Source organism: Mastigoproctus giganteus, chromosome 2 (genome assembly GCF_048544385.1).
Source record: "Mastigoproctus giganteus isolate SK-2022 chromosome 2, ASM4854438v1, whole genome shotgun sequence".
In the NCBI taxonomy this organism is placed as follows: domain Eukaryota; kingdom Metazoa; phylum Arthropoda; class Arachnida; order Uropygi; family Thelyphonidae; genus Mastigoproctus; species Mastigoproctus giganteus.
This window is the reverse complement of record NC_143576.1, coordinates 102534968-102558064: the sequence shown is the minus strand read 5'-3', so window position 1 is coordinate 102558064 and position 23097 is coordinate 102534968. Positions and strand designations below refer to the sequence as shown.

At 38.0% G+C, this 23097-nt stretch overlaps 1 protein-coding gene across 1 annotated transcript in view; it reads right to left on the bottom strand.

Moving 5' to 3' along the window:
- Positions 1-764: 764 nt before the first annotated feature.
- Positions 765-23097, bottom strand: part of LOC150089469 (uncharacterized) — a 39071-nt gene continuing 16738 nt past the window's right edge. Inside the window, exon 4 of the mRNA XM_090389994.1 lies at positions 765-793. Coding sequence (XP_090246120.1) covers positions 765-793 — 29 coding nt within the window. The remainder of the gene's footprint in view (positions 794-23097) is intronic.

The following is a 23097-nucleotide window of genomic DNA, read 5'->3' as shown; positions in this document are numbered from 1 at the left end:
AATAGAAAGATACATGAACACAATAAATGCACAATCTTTCAATGTTGCTATATTAGGAGCATCAGCGACTAAAGCCATAATGCTCCATATATACTGTCCTTAAATTGAGGAATCTTTCAGTGAAGTAAGTATTTATTGTGAAGATAGATGCAAGTCCTTTTTAATTATTATTGTGTTGAAAACATTCCAGGAAGCATTATTAAGAAAGATGTCAAATTATCTTCTATTGATCAAGGATAATATCTAAAATCCTGAATTTCTTTATATCTGACTTTATATCTGCAATAATTTCCTGGGTTGTGATGCAAATAACTGAGATGGTACCATAAATTTATACACTATGTTGCAATAAACACTTGCATAATTGTAAACTTGCGTGGAAGGGAGGGGAGAGAAATTAGGCTAATTTATTTGTGACAGTTAATTTCTAATTATTGAAATATGCAGCTTTCAAAGTTTATTATATATTTTTTAAAATTATTTATTAAATAATAAATATCACTTTATTGGTCATTTGGCTCACAAGTACAAATACACTCACCAAGCAAGAAAAGACCTGCCTTGTAAGTAATGTGGCCAGAGGGTCTTACCTGGATAAATATATACAGCACACATACACAACTAGCATCATATTTGTAGAGGTATACATATCATTTCACACAGAAATAACATACAAAAAAAAAATAGCACTGCCAATTTAGCAGGCAAGAGGCTCTACATGATAGACATTTACACATAAGAGCCCATAGAATATCAGAAATAAATCAAGGATTACAACACAGTAATCCTTGTTCTGTATAAACAGAAAAAGATTAATATCATATTTCTTAAAAAAAGTATCTTATAATTTTATCTTTGGCTGAAGTAGCAATAGAACCATCTGGTTTTGACAAAGGTGGGAATAGAGATCAGCAAAAGTTGTGGCCAATAACTTTCGCAAGAGACCAGAATGCTCGACTACCATTTGTACAAGAAGCAAGTTTTCTACACTTAGTCTGTTCGAAATCTAATTTTGGACTGATTAATAACTGCTTTACAATTGTCGTGAGCTTTGGTGTAGGTCAAAACGAGGAGATTCCAAGTTATATCAGAGTAGACATATGCAGAAGTATCACCTCTGCAGCAAAAGGAATCACACAGCAAGTAATTTGGACAACTGAGATTGGCACTTTTTTTTTTTTTTTTGAATCAATTGATAATTGGGGTTCTGTATATGGGATTTGGCAGACTAAGTGGAAATGGACATCACTGAGATTGGAACTGAGACCACGTATATTTGAACAAGGAAGTGTTGAGGAGGTAAGTTTTTGCAGATAAGTTTGTTCTATTAGTTTGACAATTCGTGATGTATTCAGTAGCAAGAAAAGCTGGGGAAGGGGGATATACTGCATGAAGTAATGAAATTCTTGTTTAAGGCATACACATGGCAAGAATGTACCCAACTCCTTGACATAATGTGGCCTCGACAATGCCCCCCCCCCCACACATACATACTACTCGGACTTCTCCAGTCACTATCTGACAGAGTAAAGGCCGAATAAAATTATACACTAGCTGATCTGGATGCCTCCTAGAGAGTTACTAACAGGTTTAGTCCGGCGAACTATCTAGCAGCCATCCTGCGAATACTGTTTTAGAGTTGTATTCTCTCAAAATGTAAAGAAGACTGGATCTCGTCAGGAGGTCCATCATAACCTCAAAATACATCAATCATACTGCATAATGGAAGAGATGGTTGTCAGAGCTTTTCTCTGGAGACTAAACATGGATTCCAGCATGTCAAGCCTCCAATGAGCAAAGTGGTGGTATTGCACTGGTTGATGAGAGTCATCCATCACCTAATACTGCCTGGTACCACAGTGGTGTGGGTGCCACACCTCTACCCCTGATTACGTTGTTCGTACCTGGGCATTCATCTCCAGTATGCTAGGTGCCATATTTCAGGACTTCACATGGTGGTTATACCCAGGGTTACTAACAGTCCTACCATCATGAAGGTGCAAGCAGATGATTTGGTTGTCCTGTACTGACCAGACTTTGCTGAAATTAGGTCCACTTGATTTGTGAGTCACACAAATATCAGTTCCATCAGAGTTTTAGACTTCCAAGTAGCAAGTCCAGCTTGACATACCTGGGAGAATGTCTCTGACAGTCTCAAGAACCAATTGACTATAATTTCAAGACATCTACATAAGAAATGAGGTTAAACTTTATCAGCAGTGGGATCAATGAGGAAAACAGCAAAGCCCATAAAGTGTCACCCTGAGGAATACAAACCAAAATTATTCTTACATGGGTTAAGTTTTCAGAGCAAAGGATCAGTTTTCTGTTTCAGGAGTTCTGGAGAAATATTAACAAGTGATCTAGGAGGGAGTACATTGTTAAAGAAAAGAAATAAGAGCTTTAGAGTTGTATGTATTGAATAATGAGGGGACATCTAAGTAGATTAAATGAAGTTGAGAGTATGAATTAACAGCCTGGGTGGCTAGAGAGGAGGCCAATATAAGATTTGTAATAATCAAGACTTTTTTTTTTTTTTAACCATTGTAAATCTGGTCAGAGTAAACTGACAAAATTTGGGATGTTAGAGCTGGAAGAAGAGTTTTTCGAAATAGTTTGAGAAGGTAATAAGAGACAGAGAGAGATCAGAATGTTTTGTTTGTTATTTTTACATAAAACAATAAAGGGTGTTTGTCTTTGATTTTAGACACAACAAAAGAAAGCTAACTTACAAATTATTATAGTTTGTGGCCTGGCTGGTAAAGGGAAACATTCTTGGCTCAACTTATATGTTTCCATTATTCTTAAATCAGTCATCTTAAGATGACTGATTTAAGTCAGTATAGACAATCTGACAATAGAAACTCCCAATAAAACCAACTCCTTTTGAACTAGAGCAATAGATAGATGATTATTCTGTTCTGGGACCTAAATCAGGGTGCATCACCTGGCAGGTAACTAGATATTTGTGTCCACTCGCAAGACCTCAGTTTTATTCCTCTCTAGGGCATCCAACTGTTTCTTCTGTGAGTGAAAATCATCTTGGTTGGTTGGTTATTAGGAGCATTGGCAACTAAGGCCATATTGCTCCGGGGATATGTGGTAGTCATTCCCTGACCTTTCCGCATCCTCTGTATTTCGTGGTCACGGGCTCGAACCCCAGCCTAATCAAGAAGCGTGTGCTCCGCACTGCTGCTCCTGCCCACCTGGCTATGGAGGCGCCTGAAAATCATCTAGTAATGTGCCAAGCTTTAATTTGAGGTTGGTACACTCTTACATCAAGGATTTAACTGGGATTATCTTGGAATACGTAAAACAGGCAATGCAAGCAATGAATTCATGAATCACATGGGAATCGCCTATAGCCATTTCCTTCTGGGTTGTGATACCTTCGGATAAAGGATTCAAAGTGGGGTCTTGTAGCAACCATTTTTAAGGTAAGAATTAAGCAATTTTTTTTTTATTTTTTTTTAATGTAAACCCCAAACACAAGGTATTAGTACCTATAGTACTTAGGACCGTGCTTGGGTTGGAGGTTGAGAAGACGAAAGAAGATATTTGTTGACATTGGACTTGAACTTCTGTAGACTGTAATTTTCAGGAAATAGGTATGAAGGAAGGTTGTTTCAGAAAACAGCAGTTGAATGAATAAACGAGGAAGTTGAAAATTCGGTTCTGTGAGTTTGAAGTTGGACCATAAATGGATGTTGGCTGGTGGCTGCACATGTTCGGACTGTTTTGAAAAAGAGAACGGGAATTATAGAAGCCAATTCAGAAGAACAGTGCCCATGGAAGTATTTGTAGAAGAGTCATGCAGCAGAAACAGTACCTCTATGAGACAGCAAGTGGAGAGACTCTGTTAGAGATGAATCATTAATTAACCTAACTGCCTTCTTCTGAATGGAATCAAGAAGCCTGAGAGAGGTTTTGGGGGCACCACCCAGATGTGGGAACAATATTCCAAGGCAGGACGGATTTGCGATTTATACAGAGTGAGCAGCTGTTTGGAAGAAAAGTAATGCCGAGAGCGAAAGAGAAAACCAAGTTTTTTAGATGCAGAGGAAGCAATATTTGTAATGTGCTTGTGCCAAGAGAGATTACAAGTCAGGGTAATCCCCAAAAGAGATATCATTTTGCCTAGAAATCAGAGTGTCACTAAAGATAAGCATAGGAGCAGAAGAATCCTTTTTGCGAGATATAAGACAAGACTGAGTTTTAGAAGGGTTGAAATCGACTAAGTTGTCTTTGCCCCACTGGAGAATTACCTGAAGATCGGCATTTAAGGAATTGGTAGCAGATTTTCGAGAGGTTGAAGCTGATTGAGCAGGACAAGGTTTCTCAAAATGGAAAGTGGAATGCAATGTGCTATCATTGGCAAAACTATGGATAGGATTTCCAATCAATGGAAGAAGGTCATTAATATACGAGGAAAAGAGTGGGGGAAAGAACTGAACCTTGGGGGACACGGGCATTAGTGGAGAAGTTAGAAGACAGAGAGCCATCTACCATCACCCTCAGTGAGCGATCAGAGAGAAAACTGGATAACCAATTACTAAAAACAGTTGGTAAACCATAAGATGGAAGCTTGTTTAGAAGACCTTTATGCCAAACATGATTGAAAGCCTTTGAGATGTCAAGAGCAACTACTTGTGTTTTACCAAACCTTTCCACTGAATTAGTCCATAAATGGGTAACATAAGCCAGAATATCACCAGTGGATCGACACTGACGGAATCCATACTGGTGATTGTTGATCAGACGGAAGGTTTCAAGGTAGTTTAAGAGTTGGCGATTAATTGATTTCTCCATTACTTTAGAAAGAGTAGAAGTAATTGCAATGGGACGATAATTGGATGGGAGGGATTTGTCACCCTTTTTAGGAACTGGCTGGATATGAGCAAATTTCCAGGCAGAAGGAAAAACACCTTTAGAATAAGAAAGTGAAAAAAGGCGGCAAAGAATAGGAGTAAGTTCAGGAGCACAGGTTTTGAGAACAAGTGGAGAAATACCATCAGGACCTGGAGCTTTCTTAGCATCAAGATTCGTCAAAATCTTTCTAACATCCTTTTGACGGAAGACCACAGGAGGCATTGAATGGAGTGTGTTGGGAATGGTGGGAGGTGTTTTACCAAGATCATTAATACATGAGGTGGAAGAAAAATGGGATGCTAGCAGGTCAGCTTTATCCTTGGCTGAAGTGACAACAGAACCATCTGGTTTGGACAGAGGTAGGAGCAAAGATGGACAAAAGTTGTGGCCAATAGCTTTGGCAAAGCTTTATATTTATATTAACCTAATAAATACAAACTTTATATTAATTAGGTTCAAGAACCTTTAGTCAGGATCTCCGATATCTTCTCTATTAAAATTTATCATACACGCACACACATATTTCAAAGGATCACTGTTGCATACAGTTTCATGAAAACACTTTGCCTGAATGGCAAAATACTTTCATGAAAAAAGTACTTTTGCTCTTATGAACATGCCAGTTTTATTTTTATTTTTTTATTATTATTATTATTGGTAAAAACAAAAGAAAACACAGATTACTGCTACTTAAAAGTTACAGCCTAAATATTATAATATCTTCTTTTGGTTAAATGTATTGATATATATAAAGTATTTAATTTTTTGTACATAGTTTTTTTTTTATTATTTATTTATTTTTTTAACAAGAACAGATACAGCAAAACACCAGTCAAAAAACAAGAAGTACTTAGTTTTCATTAATGCTTAAGTATTGTCTTCACTCAATGTACTATTTTATACTGAGGGAGAAATTCAAAATCCCAAGGAGACCCCATACTCTACTGCAGCATTCCCAACCATTTTTGACTTGTGAACGACTTTCAACATAATTTTTTTAAAGTGCACCACTAAGCCTATATTCTCTGAAATTGTATAATATTTCTGAATTTTTATTATAAAATATTTCAAACTAAAAAAATTTAGTAGGGAAAACATTTATTTAACATGATATATTGTAAGATGGTAAACTAATTATAAGGAATTGTAGATGTGGTTTTTCTTTCTTTGGCAATTCTTGCTTTTTATTTAATTTTATTTTACTTTATTGTTTATTATTAGTTATATTTTGTAGTTTACAATAATATACCTATGTAAATCTAAGCAGATGTTATTATAGAATTTTTAGTGTGAACTCCCAGGGGTTTGCGAACCAGCGGTTGGGAACCGCTGCTCTACTGGATAAATATCGATGGCCAAAGATTTAATGTACAATATTTCTCCATGTATAAGACGCACCTTAATTTTGGGGCCCAAAATTTGAAAAAAAAAATGTATTACATAAAGTTATTGAACTCAAGTTTTTTTCATCATAAAATTCATACAGCTGCTCATCACTGTCAAAACTCCCATCCATTAGCTTTTCCTCACCTGTGTCTGATGACGAATCACTGTCTTCATATATTGCCTCATCCTCCGTTCCATTTATGGCATTTGAAATGCCACACTTCTTAAATGACTTGACAATGATCTCAATCTTGATATTATCCCAGGATCTTTTCACCCAGGTACAAACTTCTCCTATAGTTGGTTTCTTCACTCTTCCTGCTGGTCTCAAATTGTCCCCAGAAGACTTCATCCATTGGTTCCATTCGTCTCTCATGGCAGCTTTGAAGGGTTTGTTAATGCTGACATCAAGTGGTTGGAGCTGGGATGTCAAGCCTCCAGGTATGACGGCAAGTTTTGTTTTTTGCTCTGCAGCAATCTTCTTTGTGTTTTTTGTTATGTGTGCCCTGAACTGATCAAGCACCAATAGGGCAGGTTTGTGTAAGAGCCCACCTGGTCTCCTGCTCCAAACTTTCTCAAACCAGATCTTCATCCCATCCTGATCCATCCAACCCTTGTCATGAACGTGGACAATCACTCCTCGAGGAATGTCTTCTTTTGGCACTGTTTTGCGTTTGAAAATCAGCATAGGAGGTAGCTTGGTTCCGTCGGCACAACAAGCTAGAGCAACTGTATAATGGCTCTTTTCATGTCCACTTGTCTTCACAGTTACAGTTTTCACTCCCTTCTTATCAACAGTTCTGTTACTTGGGACATCAAATTGAAGGGGGACTTTGTCCATATTTGCAATCTGTCCCAACACAAACTGATGTGTCTTCCGACACTGAATGACAAAAACGATGAAATTCAAGGACCTTCTGCTCATAGCTTTCAGGCATCTTTTGGGCAAGTCTGGTGCGTGTACGCATGCTTAGTCCATTCCATTTCATGAACCTGGAGCCCCAATTGTATCCTCCTTTGAAATCAGTAACTTCTTTTTCATTAGCAATTCTTCTTGCCTCATGCTGAACCAGCTTTGTGGACACAGGAATTCCAATTGCCCTTTGCTCCTCAATCCATATCTTCAATTCCATCTCTAAATCAGGCCATTTTGCTGACTTGCCTCTAATGGCCTTCTTCTGCCATGGCGTTTTCAGTAGGGTTTCTTCTTCTTCTTCTTCCCGTAGCCAGTCTCGGATTGTTTTCTCAGTTGGAGGAGGACAAAACGTACGTTCAGCAGCACGATTTCCATTCACTTTTGCAAACTGGATCACTTTTAACTTGAATTCAGCACTGTACGAAAATATTTTCTGAGCCATTTCTGGGCAGAACATGGCAAAACGTAACCTAATATACCGGTAACAAGTGCAAAACAATGAGCGCAAAGACAACCACAAAAAAGCGGGAAATGCAAGTAAAAAAAATTTACAACCACTGTATAAGACGCACCCAGTTTTTAGACCCAAAATTTTTCGAAAAAAGGTGCGTCTTATACATTGGGGAAATACTGTAAATACATACATACAGATTTATAACAAAATAAATGCTTACTTATGTTCTCTTTCTGATCTTGTTTGAATAAAGTTTTCTCTGAGAGAATTAATTCTGATTGCTTTCCTAAACGATCACTTGAGGTCGATATCTTTTGGAACTTTTTTACATAATTGATTTCTTCCCTGAAAGACCGTTTCATGCCAATGCAGGAATTATCTGAAAGTAAACTGCTACAGTTATCTGCTTTGCAATAAACATGTAATTTATAAAAAAAAAATTACATTGCCTCAGGCCATATCTTGATCTTTTGCAAATGTATACTAAATCATAATTACTATCAAGAGTAATCATTTTTCTACCATATTGCCTATATACTGTTTGGTCATCAACTATAGATAAAACTATAGATTCCTTTCTAAGAGAAAAACAACTGAAACAATTTTTAGCACACTTATAAAAAATAAAACACAAACATGCAAATATCAATGAATAAAAAACACAAAATAAACAAAGTAACCTCAATAGTATATAATACATTGACCACTTCAATATAAAGTTCAACAATATTAAATTTCTTTCAAAAATATTAGAAAATGAAGTCCATTTTGCTAGAGCTAAGTCATATTTTATAAGTTAGTTATAGGAATGGCAAATGTAAATTACATCTGCAGACTTCTTGGCAAAGTTCTCCACTTCCATATTGATTGTAATTTATTGCCCCCAAAACAAGATTTCAAAGTTAATGGAAGTGAAGCTATATAAATAAAATTAAATTTGGCTCAATCCTGTTAATCACTATATAAGATCTGATCAAAAGGTTCTACAACTTTATTACGAAAGAAGTGGTGGAATTAGAGGGCCAAGATGAATAGTAAACATAGGGAAGGGGTTACCACAATTACTGGTTCAAACCAGTTTCCCATTCCACAAAACCAATAATGATCAACGTAAGTTGACTGCTCATTACTGGTTTTGCATCTACCAGTGGCGTAACCAGTATGGGGCTGATTGGGGCCGCAACCCCCTCTAAGCCTATACTCTACTCTGATATTTTTACTTTGTACTGCTATTTTCCATATTTCAAAACACTATTCCAATTTCAATTTAAACATTATTTGACAACACCGCACAAGCAAAAGTTCAGCTATGTCCCTTACTGTACTGAAGTTATCAGTTCAAGCTCTGAGCTCCGCGTACTTTTTCCACCGCGCATCTGACTTTCGCAGCTTTTGGTCGGCTGGTTCAACTGTAAATATGCATAATAAGTAGGTAGGCTAATATCTAACAAGATTTTTGACTTAGTTGTAAAGTGACATCAGTGCGATTTGCAGCTTTTGTTTGTATGTGTTTCTTTGGTGTAGTTACAATTTGTGTTTCTGTGAAAATTTATAATCCACACTTGAATAAATTTAATTGCAAGAGACGAAAAATAGAAAGGAGGTAATTAAATTTTAAATTGGTGTATAAAGAGCTTATATTGAGAATTTGTAAAAAATTTACATTTCATTTCGTTGATTCTCACAGTTGCTTTTGTTAGGCTGCAATTTACTAGCATACTTTTATTAACTAAATTACTCAATATAAAAGATAAGCTTTTTTTTTCATTAAAAGTAAATGTTCCACATTATATTTCACTTTTTTCTACATACATAGTTATAATCCCAAACTTGGTGCTAAGTTTAGGGATCTAGCTTCTAGCAAACTACATGTAAGAGATACGAAGTCGGTTAAATTAGCATTAGCATTAGTAGATGCATATGATGCATGAAAGCAAGCTTATGCAGCATTAGCCAAAAAAAAAAAAAAAAAAAGCTCCCATTTCACCCCTTTATTCATTCCAAATACCTGTCCAGCTCAGCCTTAAATTTATTTAGGCTATCAACTTCCACAACAAAGGATGGAAGTCTGTTCCACCAACCAACTACCTGCTGGCTAAAGGCAAACTTTCGAACATCTATCCTAGATCTGTCTTTACCCCACTTTTAAATTTATGCCCGCTCAGGTGATTATTCTGAGCAAGAGGAAGAATCCCATCAGCATTCAGCATGCTCAAACCATTCAACGCTTTATACACCTCAATCAGATGACCTCGCAGGTGCCTAGTCACCAGACACTGTAATTTGCAAAACTTAAGGCTTTCTTCATAACAGCAACTCTTTGTTCCATTCACTAATCTTGTTTCCCTTCTCTGTACTCATTCCACCAGCTCTACATTCTTCTTAAAATGAGACCTCCAGACCTGTATACAGTACTCTAGGTGTGTCCTGACCATTGCCTTATACAAGGGAATAATCACCTCCTTATCCCTGTATCTTGTTAATGATATACATTCCTGTATATCATTGACAAGATACCATGAGCTACTCTTGCAGCCCGTCTCCACTGCTTAGAGAAATTCATATCTGCCTGCACAATTACCCCAAAGATCCTTTTCCTTCCTTACCACTGTCAGTGTACAACAGAATTGATACTTTGCTCTGGGGTTGCTGTTTCCCATATGTAGTACTTTACATTTGTCAATGTTAAACTTCATTTGCCACCTCTCAGCCCATCTGCTCAACCTTTCCAGATCCTGTTGCAGCAGCATAGCATCAGTAGTGTCCTTAACAACCCTGCCAACCTTTGTATCGTCTGCAAACTTGGACATTAAGCTTGATCAATATCATTTATTAATAGAGAAAACAACAATGGACCCAAACTGAACCCTGATGGACTCCACTAATAACATTAGTCCATGATGAGCAGTATCCATTGATTACCACTGTCTTCTCCCACTCAACCATCCCTTTATCCATAGCAGCAATTTGCCTCCAATGCCACACTGCTCCAATTTGTGCAGCAGTCTTCCATGTGCAACAGTATCAAAAGCCTTTCTAAGATCCAAATATATGATATCAAAGTTATTCCCTGCATCCAGCTCCTTTGTGACCACATCATAACAAAACCATGCTGTGTCCAAGCTTTTAACTGAAGTCTTGTCTAGATGATCTGGCAGTGCCTTTTTAACCAGTGCCTCCATTAATTTTCCTGAAACAAAAGTTAAACTAACAGGTCAATAATTACTTGTGTCGCCCTTTGATCCTCCTTTGTGAATTGGGATCACATTTGCACATTTCCATCGATGGGTACCTCCCCTGACTCCAAAGAAGCTGTTATAATTATTGCTAAGGGTTTGCTTACTTCCTTTGCTGCTTCCTTTAATATAACTGGATAGATCCCATCCACTACGGGTGCCTTTTTTATGTTTATCTTCAACAATTTCTCCTCCACTTTCCTCAGTTATTACAAAATCATCTAGCTCACTGCCAGAGTTTAACTCACCTCTGGCATTCCCCTCATTGAATAACTTCTCATGTGTGAATGTAGATGCAAAATACTCATTTAGTTTGTTAGCCACCTGAGCAGGATCATCAACAGTTGAACCATCAATATCCAGTGCACCAATCTGATTCATCCCTTTCCTTCTAGAGTTTACATAGGTAAAGAACTCTGTTGTTTTTCTTTGCATCCTTTCCCAAAGATTTCTCATAATCTGCCTTTGCTTGCCTAATCTCCTTTGTGACTTGGTTACAGACCAGCTTATATCTATCATAGGCTTCCATGTCACCTTTTAATTTATATGTATCCCATGCATTTTTCTTCTCTGCCATATGTCTCATTAGTTCATCTGACATCCATTTAGGCCTAAACAATGAACAATATTTTTTAGTTGGTATGTAAAGTCTAGTAGCTTCCAAGATAAATTCTTTGAATGCATCCCATTTGGAATTTGCTGTTGGTAACATCTTCAGTTGGTCCGGTCCCACCGTATAGAATTTAAATACTGTCTCAGACCACCTCAGTCGCCTTTACGAAAGCAAAAACCCTTCCCTTTACCCTTGATGGTAGTTACCTCTTTGAGTAAATCCCACTTCAGCACACTGTGATCACTGCCTCCTAATGGTTCCTTTATCTGCAGATTCTTAATGCATGAAGAATCACTACTGATAATCTGATCAAGAGTATTACTCCCTCGAGTTGCCTCCCGAACATGCTGATGTAGGAAACAATCATTCAATAAATCCGCAAAAGCCTTGCTAGTGTGTGAGTGACCAACCCACAAATTCCAGTCAATATCTGGGAAATTAAAATCCCCCATTATAAGACTCTCTGATTTACTGGCCCACTCCATTTCCCTGTACAGTTTCTTATTATACTCAGTCATTAGGCCTATAGCACACTCCTACTCTCAATATTCTAAATTGCTGATGGAACTGATATTCGGGTGACACTCAAGTCAAGTGGACCCAATTTTGGCGAAGTCAGGACGGTCTGTGACAGCCAAATCCTCTGCTTGCACCTTCACGATGGTGGGACTATTAGTAATCCTGGGTATAACCTCCATGCACAAGTACATGGTGGATGACCACACAGGTGTGAACCAATGTAAGCAGGGGTCGAGGTGTGGCGCCCACGCCACATGGAGAAATGCCGCCTCTCTATGTTACCAGACAGTACTAGGTGGTAGATGACTCGCATCAACCGGTGAAATACCACCACTTTGCTTATTGGAGGCTTGAAGTGGTGGGACCCATGTTTAGTCTCTAGAGCTAAGTTCCGATCAACCCTTCCCTATCTCTTCCATCATGCAGTATGATTGATGACTTTTGAGGTTATGATGAACGTCGTGGCGAGATCCAATATTCCTTACATTTCGAGGGTACAGCTCTAAAACGGTGTTCGCAGGCCGGCCGCTAGTTAGCACACCGGACCGAGCCTATTGGTAACTCTCTAGGAGGCTTCCGGATCAGCTAGTGTATAATCTTGCTACCTCTACTCTGCCAGATAGTGACTGGAGGGAGTCCGAGTAGTGTGTATGCGGGGAGCATTGTCGAGGCCATGTTATGTCAAGGATCTGGGTATATTCTTACCAGGTGTGCGCCATATCCAAAAATTTCATTACTTCATACAGCATGTCCCACCCACTTTTTCTTACTATTGAATACACCATGAATTGTAAAACTAATAGAGAAAGCTTATCTGCGAAAAGATCTAAACCTCCGAAGCACTTCCTAATTCATTTCACAAATATATGTGGTTTCAATTCTAATCTCAACGATGTCCATTTCCACTTGCAGTCTGCCAAACCCAATGTACGTTTTCTGACAGAATCTCAGTTATCGGTTGATTCAACTACTGCTCATCTCAGATGCCCAAATTATTCGCTGTATGATTCCATTCGCCTCAAAGGTGGTACTTGTGCATATGTCCGTTCTGATATTCCCTGTCAGACACTTGGCAATTTGGAATCTCCTCTCTTTGATCTTCTCTGGTTTAAAATCTCTCTACCTCATTGTGTCAAATTAATCTGTTGTCTCTACCGTTCTCCCAACTCCACTAATCACTTGGAGCTCTTTGACTTCCTGTCTTTGCAACTTGACTTTCTCCAGTTGAACTTTCCTAACAGTGAGGTTATTTTCCTTGGTGATTTTAATGTTCACAACTCCAGCTGGCTTCCGTTTTCTAGTCACACCGACCCAGCAGGTCGAGATGCTGAGGCTTTTGCAATTACTAATGACCTAGCACAGATTGTTCATTAACCTACAAGAATACCGGACAATGCTAATCATACAGCCAATACGCTTGATCTTTTTCTCACAAACAACCCTTTTAAGTACACGGTTGAAGTGAGAGGTCCTTTAGGCACTTTAGATCACAACTTGGCGATTGTCTCTTCTCCAATGGAACCTTTAGCTCATGGCTATTCCCAACCTCGTGTTGTTTGGCATTACAAGAATGCAAAATGGGAGATCAAGCGAGACTTCTTTTCTTCTTTTCCTTGGTCGGATTACTGTTTCAAAACTTTTGATGTAAACATTTGCTCAGATCATGTCAGTGAAATTATTCTTGCAGGAATGGAATCCTTTATCCCACACTCCACTTCAAAATCTCGTCCTTTATCTAAAACTTGGTTTTCCACTAAAAGTGCTAAGGCGGTTCAAGAGAAGAATGTTGCATATCCTAATTGGCTTGTTTCTAATTCTTCAGTTTCATTTTCTGCATACACCAAAGCTTGCAATAATTGTAAAGCAGTTATTAATCAGTCCTAACTAGGGTTTGAACAGGCTAAGAGTAGAAAACTTTCTTCTTGCCCTAATGGTAGCCGAGCATTCTGATCTCTTGCCAAAGCTATGGGCCGCAACTTTTGCTCATCTCTGCTCCCACCTCTGTCCAAACCAGATGGTTCTGTTGTCACTTCAGCCAAGGATAAAGCGGACCTGCTAGCATCCCATTTTTCTTCCAGCTCATATATTAATGATCTTGGTAAAACACCTCCCACCATTCCCCACACACTCCATTCAATGTCTCCTGTGGTCTTCCGTCAAAAGGATATCAGAAGGATTTTGATGAATCTTGATGCTAAGAAAGCTCCAGGTCCTGATGGTATTTCTCCACTTGTTCTCAAAACCTGTGCTCCTGAACTTACTCCTATTCTTTGCCGCCTTTTTTCACTTCCGTATTCCAAAGGTGTTTTTCCTTTTGCTTGGAAATTTGCTCATATCATACTCTTTCTAAAGTAATGGAGAAATCAATTAACCGCCAACTCATAAACTACCTAGAAACCTTCCGTCTGATCAACGATTGCCAGTATGGATTCCATCAGTGTCGATCCACTGGTGATATTCTGGCTTATGTTACCCATTTATGGACTAATTCAATGGAAAGGTTTGGTGAAACACAAATAGTTGCTCTTGACATCTCAAAAGCTTTTGATCGTGTTTGGCATAAAGGTCTTATAAACAAGCTTCCATCTTATGGTTTGCCAACTGTTTTTAGTAATTGGTTATCCAGTTTTCTCTCTGATCGCTCACTGAGGGTGATAGTAGATGGCTCTCTGACTTCTAACTTCTCCACTAATGCCGGTGTCCCCCAAGGTTCAGTTCTTTCCCCCACTCTTTCCCTCTTGTATATTAATGACCTTCTTCCATTGATTGGAAATCCTATCCATAGTTTTGCCGATGATAGCACATTGTATTCCACTTTCCATTTTGAGAAACCTTGTCCTGCTCAATCAGCTTCAACTTCTCGAAAATCTGCTACCAATTCCTTAAATGCCGATCTTCAGGTAATTCTCCAGTGGGGCAAAGACAACTTAGTCGATTTCAACCCTTCTAAAACTCAGTCTTGTCTTATATCTCGCAAAAAGGATTCTTCTGCTCCTATGCTTATCTTTAGTGACACTCCGATTTCTAGGCAAAATGATATATCTCTTTTGGGGATTACCCTGACTTCTAATCTCTCTTGGCACAAGCACATTACAAATATTGCTTCCTCTGCATCTAAAAAACTTGGTTTTCTCTTTCGCTCTCGGCTTTACTTTTCTTCCAAACAGCTGCTCACTCTGTATAAATCGCAAATCCGTCCTGCCTTGGAATATTGTTCCCACATCTGGGTGGTGCCCCCAAAACCTCTCTCAGGCTTCTTGATTCCATTCAGAAGAAGGCAGTTAGGTTAATTAATGATTCATCTCTAACAGAGTCTCTCCATTTGCTTTCTCATATATGTACTGTTTCTGCTGCATGCCTCTTCTACAGATACTTTCATGGGCAATGTTCTTCTGAATTGGCTTCTATAATTCCCATTCTCTCTTTGAAAACAGTCCGAACACGTGCCGCCACAAGCCAACATCCATTTACTGTCCAATTTCAAACCCACAGAACCAACTTTTCATCTTCCTCATTTAGTCTGAACTGCTGTTTTCTGGAACAACCTTCCTTTATACGTATTTCGTGAAAATTACAATCTACAGAAGTTCAAGTCCAATGTCAACAAATATTTTCTTTCGTCTTCTCAACCTCCAACCTAAGCACGGTACTAAGTACTATAGGTTCCAATACCTCTCGTGTTTGGGGTTCACATAAAAAAAAATAAATAAATAAATAAATTTTGATCTCCCAGTGCTTATGTTACACGAAACTGGCTCGACACTGCATTGTCCTGCGATGTCGACTGGCTTCACTTCCTTGGATTTTATGTGTTTCTTAACTAATGGCATAATCCCCCTCCTCCCTTCCTATCCTGTCCTGTGTATCCTTCCTTTACACATTGTACTCCCCAAATTCCAGTTCTTCATTCCTTATATCTGTGTGACACCACGTCTCTGATATCCCAACAATATCTGCCTTTGATGTTTTGAGCAATACCTCAAATTCTTCAAATTTATTTACCAAACTCCTAGTATTGGTGTATACACAAGTATACATGCACCTGTTCCTATTCTTAGCTACCCTAACACAACCCATGTGTTTACTTGTACCGCAATGACTCCCAGCAGTCTCGGAAATACCCTGCATCTTGTTTTTCCAGGCTGCTGCTCATTCTAATAGAAGCAGTGCAAGAATCACTTTCACTTCTGCCAGTGGCTACTGTTAATCTATTAGTCCTTGTATCCTCCCAAGCTAGCAGTTTTCCGACCCACCTAACACTGCCTCGATAGCATCAGCAAATATTCTTTCACCCTTTCTATTTAAATGTATCCCATTCCTGTAGCAGCAGTCTCTTCTGTTAACAAGTACAGACCAGGCTGAAAAAAATCCTACCCCTTAAGCCTTGCACAATCTTTCTAGGGCTGAATTGATCGACAAGGCTCTCATCATATACTCCCTCCTATCGTGTCTGGGTAGAATTGCAGACACTTTCAAATTCAACCCTAATTCATGGCTTTTTTTCAACAGTGACCTGTACTTGTTAAGTAATTCTGCCGGTCTCCTACTCTTAATGTCATTATTGCCAACAATATCACCTTTTCTGCCCTTAAAAGATGATATCCGCTCTACAACGTCATGAACCTTTGCCCCCTGGCAGACATACCCTGGTCCTGTTCCACCTATCCTTTTTACATACCATGTTCCCCATTTTCCTGAGAATAGAGTCACCAACAACTACTAGTTCCTGTGGGACCAGCGCATTCTGCCTTGGGGCTAATGTTGCGTAATTGTGGCCTAATAATGATCGATTGTTGTTGTTGTTTGGTTTTTAGGAGCATTAGCAACTAAGGCCATATTGCTCCGGGGATATGCGGTGGTCATTCCCTAACCTTGCCGCATTCTCTGTATTTGGTGGTCACAGGCTCAAACCCCGGTCTAATCAAGAAGCGTGTGCTATGCACTGGCACTCTTGCCCACCTGGCTACGGAGGCGCCTATGATCCATTGAAAAATGAATAAAGAAGTTTACAGAGGATTAAATTTCAGAACTATCTGATCAGCGGCATAATTTTTATTCGACAGATAAACCTAAAAAACACACCTTCCTCAGAAGATAAAAGCAAAATTCAAAATTTTACATTTTTTCGAAATTCTCAAAAACAAAAAAAATTTATTTTTCGATGGATTAGGCCCCTAATTACGCAATTTAACCAACTTTGCATCTATTTCTGTTTTAGAGATCCTTAATGCTCAGCCTTGAATTTGAAGACCCCTATATAAAATTTCGCTTGACTTAAGGTTTCCTTTCTTTTTTTTTTTTTTTAGATAAAATGGAAAAACCAAAACAAAGTTCAACGTTGCAATTTTTGGCAAAAAAATTCAAAACTAGTGATGGTGCATCTGAGCATCAAAATTCTGTTGATGTCCAGGATATGAAGTCAGCAAATGCAGAGGAAATTGAAGTTAAAATCAATGAAAAGTGTGAAGTTAATGACATTGCATTACTTAAAGACAAAAAAAATGTTTATCACGGATTTAATCAAGACTTTGGGTAGTGTTTGGGTTCCCCGATTCTAACTATAACTTTCCTGGATCTACCGATCAAAAAAAAAAAAAAAGTTTAGATGTTTTCAATTTTCTTGGTTGAGAAAATATGAATGGTTAGCCTATTCAAAAACAGAAAATGCTACATATTGTAAATATTGTGTTCTATTTTCTAGTACAAATGTAGGTCATAATCAGACTCAACAGGTTGGACATTACTGAAAACTGGGTATAATAAGTGGAAACATGCCACTAGAAATTTTAACTTGAATGCTACTATGCACTATCATGGTATATCCTGATGTCAAGCTAATGATTTACACCAAGTTATTATTGGAAAACGTTTATCTGTACAAGAATTGCTGGATAAATCAAAATACGAAGAATGAATGGAAAAGACTTGTGCCAATAATTAAAACGATTCTACTTCGTGGAAAGCAAGGAATACCATTAAGAGGTCATCGAGACAGGGGCCATTAACTTATCAGAAGCTGTAAACTACAATGAAGGAAACTTTCGGGAATGAGTTGAGTTGATACCAGGGACACTGTTTTAGAAAATCATTTAAGAACTGCCGGTAAAAATTCATTATACACTAGTGCGGGCATCCAGAATGAAATGAATGTTGTGGTTCTATAATTCAAAAACAGATTGTGAACAAAGTGAAGGAAGCTAAATATTTTTCTGTGTTAGCTGACGAAACTACAGACATTTCAACAAACATCGCTTCATGTCAGATATGTAGACTAAACAAATTTTCAAATTAGCGAAAATTTTCTTTCATTTGTCCCTCTAAATTCTGCAACTGGCGAAAATATAGCGAAAGAAATAATTAATCAACTTGAAAAATTTGGGCTAGATATAAAAAATATCCGCAGACAAGGATATGATGGGGCTGGGGCAATGAGCAGCAGAATAAATGGCGTCCAGGCTCATATACAAGAATTAAACTCAAAAGCACTTTACGTGCACTGCATATCTCATTGCTTAAATTTAGCAATTTTGGATTCATGTGATTTGCAAGATATCTGAAACTGCATGGGAATCATTCAAAGAGTTTACACATTCTTTCAGTATCCAAAGAGGCAGTTGGTATTAGAAGAACCGATAGAAGAATTGTGTCCTAATTCCAAGAAAAAAGCATCTCAAAAAAATGTGCCCCACTAGGTGGGTGGACAGGCACGAATCTGTAATTATATTCACTGAATTGTTAGAACCAACTTTTGCAGCATTAACAGTAATAAGATCATGGGAAGATAAAGATACAGCAACAAATGCACAATTAATTACTTCTCAATTCCATCCAGAAAGGTAATTTTTTGGTTGCTTTATATATATTGCTGAATGCTTAAAATAGAAATCAGCAATAGTATTGGCTTGAGTAAATACTTGCAAACCATTAATATCGATCTAAAGAAAGCAACTGATCAACCTAATTTGTTAAAAATAATAGTACTACAAGAAATGAGATCAAATTGCTGACAAACAATTTCATTATCTTTTTTTTTTTAGAAGTTCAAGGTTTGTGTAAAAATTACCAAATAAGTTTGAAGGTACCACGAATTACATGTCGTCACGCAAACCGCTGTAATATACCGTGCGATAATGTGGAGGACTATAATCGGATCTCAACTTTTGTGCTGTTTTTAGATAATTTCTTAAATCAGATCGAGTCTATTTTTTTAACACATAAGGATGTTTTATGTATCTCCTTCCAAACAGTAATGTTATTGAAGATATCTATATTCAAAGTTTATTAACTATATAATATCGGTGTAAATACACCATAGTTAACCCATATATTTGAGCTACGGTTGTAGCGTAGAAGGCATCGTTTTAAATGTATCTCATAATGTGGTTGCCTTCACAACAAGATAGCTACTATTGAATTACTTCAAATAAATAACGCTTCTCTAGTAGAGAAGACTACTGTTATTTATTTTCAGCGTACCACCACCCAGACGATCGTTTCGAAGCTTTTTGGCTCCGTCATCAGTGGGCGGGTAGGTAATACAATATGCCATCTCAGTTGCGAAGTTATATCCACATTATGAGACACATTTAAAACGATGCCTTCTACGCTACAACCGTAGCTCAAATATATGGGTTAACTATGGTGTATTTACACCGATATTATATAGTTAATTATCAAAACCCATAAGGATTATGCCTAGTGCATTTAATTTTCCAAATACATTACCACCACACCCTTCTGGCATCTCTCATAATGTGGATATAACTTCGCAACTGAGATGGCATATTGTATTACCTACCCGCCCACTGATGACGGAGCCAAAAAGCTTCGAAACGATCGTCTGGGTGGTGGTACGCTGAAAATAAATAACAGTAGTCTTCTCTACTAGAGAAGCGTTATTTATTTGAAGTAATTCAATAGTAGCTATCTTGTTGTGAAGGCAACCACATTATGAGATACATTTAAAACGATGCCTTCTACGCTACAACCGTAGCTCAAATATATGGGTTAACTATGGTGTATTTACACCGATATTATATAGTTAATTATCAAAACCCATAAGGATTATGCCTAGTGCATTTAATTTTCCAAATTCAAAGTTTATGAAAACTATTTTCGTTTTACACAGAGATGACCTTTTAAATAGAGATAACTTTGTTAAGGACAATATGTTAATTTCTGAATATAACCTCTGGCAGAATGAATGTGCTGAAAAACTACGAAATACTGTGACTGCCATAAAATTCTTAGCAATATGTAATAAAGATATATATATATCCAAATATATATCAGTTACTGAAAATATTTGCCACTTTATCAGTATCTACTGTGACAGTTGAAAGATCTAATTCAAACTTAAATCATTTAAGAAACCGTATGGGGGAGGAAAGGCCGGATGGATTAGTTCTTTTGAATATACAGGGTGTCTCAAAAATATTGGTACAAACGTTTAGGGGAGGTAGGTAACATCTAAAAGGAAGGTGAATTGCATAGGAACCCATAACCGGAAACGTCGCCGTAAGTCAGTAGACGGCGTGGTAGTCGCTGCATGAAGAGCATGCATCGATATACGAACTGTGAGCTGGCAGACATGCACCTAGGGTATGGATTAGCAGAGGACAATGGACAAGCCACTAAACGAATTTATGGAGAACGCTTCCCAGACAGACATGTACTGGACCACCGTTTGTTTGCGTGTGTGCATCAAAATTTGTGCGATTATGGGTCATTTAGAGGTAACAGGAGTAGTGCAGGTAGACCACATTCGACGCGAACTCCCACCATGGAAGAAAGTGTGATGAATGCTGTCCAGAATAATCTTACTACCAGCACACGTGCCATTGCCTCTGCCTTAGGAGTGTCTCATTGCAGTGTACAGTGTGTCTGGCACGACGATTCCTTACACCCCTTTCATCTCCAAAGGGTTCAGTTACTGCTCCCCCAAGATCATCCTGCACGTGTTGCTTTTGCGCAGTGGTTTCTCCAAGAAAGTGTTCAAGACTTGAATTTTCCAGCCTACGTTTTGTTCATGGATGAGGCTTATTTCACTCGGGACAGCTTATTCAATCAGCACAATGCTCAAGTTTTTTGTTTTTTTGGTAGTTGTTGGCGCATCGGCTTCTGTGGCCATAATGCACCTCCCAAGGTTTTTGCAGTACTTTGATCCAAGCCCGAGGCGGGATTCGAACCCGCGACCTTTGGGTTGCCAGGCAGGCACTTTACCCACCCGGTTAGCCCGATCGGCACAATGCTCATGACAACCCACACAGTGTGGGTCCCCATGCGGCACAACTTTGCTTCGCAATAAATGTGTGGGCAGGTATGGTCGGTGACTGCTTAGTCGGCCCATACCTGTTACCATCCCCGCATGAACTCCGCTAAATATCCGATATTTCTTGAACAAGTTCTACCAGGGTTACTTGACGATGTTCCAGCAAATGTGAGACACAGCATTTGGTTTCGACATGACGGGGGCGCCTGCCCATTATGGAGGTGTGTTCGTGACCATTTGAACAGGCATTTTGGGCATTGATGGATTGGCCTTGGTGTACCCGTTGCCTGGCCCCCACACTCACCTGATTTATCGAGCCTTGATTTCTTTCTGTGGGGGGGCCTCAAATTATTGTGTATGAATTGCCTGTGGAGACGGAAATGGATCTCGTGGCGAGACTTGTCTGCGCTGGTGCTACTACTGTCAAAGAAACTCCAGATGTGTTCGACCGTGTCCGCCAATCCATGCTGTGTCGGTGTCACGCATGCATCACGTCTCATGGTGGAACCTTCGAGCATCTGTTGTAACATCATGAAATGCATCCATCTCGTACTCCATTGTTAATAATATGCCAAATAAATGTTTGCCACTAATTACTGTCTTGTGTCATTTCTGCTCCTTGTGCCTCTGCTACTACTTTCCCGTGAGGTTTCCAGTTATGGGTTTCTATGCGATTCACATTCCTTTAGATGTTACCTATCTCCCCTAAACATTTGTACCAATATTTTTGAGACACCCTATATACTATGACATAATCATTAATCCTGAAGAAGTCATAGACATTCTTGGAGAGGAAAAAAAAAAAAAAGGATTTAAATATGTAACTAGTTTACATTTCTAACACCCACTTAGTATTTGTTGAGTATAAAAGGGCTCTTTTTTTTTTTTTTTTTTTTTTTGTGTTCGAATACAAATGTATAATTTTACATTGGTTTTGCCTATTTTCATGAAGAGTATAAAATGTTTATTTATTTATTTTTTATTGTAGATCCTTGAAATAAAGTTTATGAAGATATTTATTTTGTTGTTTTATTTATCTATGTTCAATTTGTTTTTAAAGCTAATAAAAAGACATGCACAAAAAAAAAAATAAATAAAAAGTTAAAGCGATAATGGTCTGGGGGGGGGGGGTAGATATCTGTAAAATTTTGAAATTTAAAATCGTACATACAATTTTTCTCAGGCTGTTCAGCTCTAATTCAAACTTAAATCGTTTAAAAAGTTATTTAAGAAACCGTATGGGGGAGGAAAGGCTGGATGGATTAATGCTTTTGAATATATACTATGACATTAATATTAATCCCGAAGAAGTCATAGACCTCAGAGGAAAAAAAAGGATTTAAATATATAACTAGTTTACGTTTCTAACACCCACTCAGTGTTTGTTGAGTATAAAAGGTTTTTTTTTTTTTTTTTTGTGTTCGAATACAAATGTATAGTTTTACATTGGTTTTGCCTATTTTCATGAAGAGTATAAAATGTTTATTTATTTATTTTTTATTGTAGATCCTTTAAATAAAGTTTGTGAAGACATTTATTTTGTTATTTTATTTATCTATGTTCAATTTGTTTTTAAAGCTAATAAAAAGACAATAAAGCTGTGGGGGGGGGAGATAACTGTAAAATTTTGAAATTTAAAATCCTACATACAATTTTTCTCAGGATGTTCAGCCCACCCCCCCAGACATACCAACTGCTGTAATATACTCATTATTATTATTGCAGATAGTGCAATATCGCAGCAACTTGTGAAGGAATTCACAATATGAGATACACGTATATCAAAAACAATGCCATTTCACCTACTTCAGTGGTTTACTACGAACCAAAATG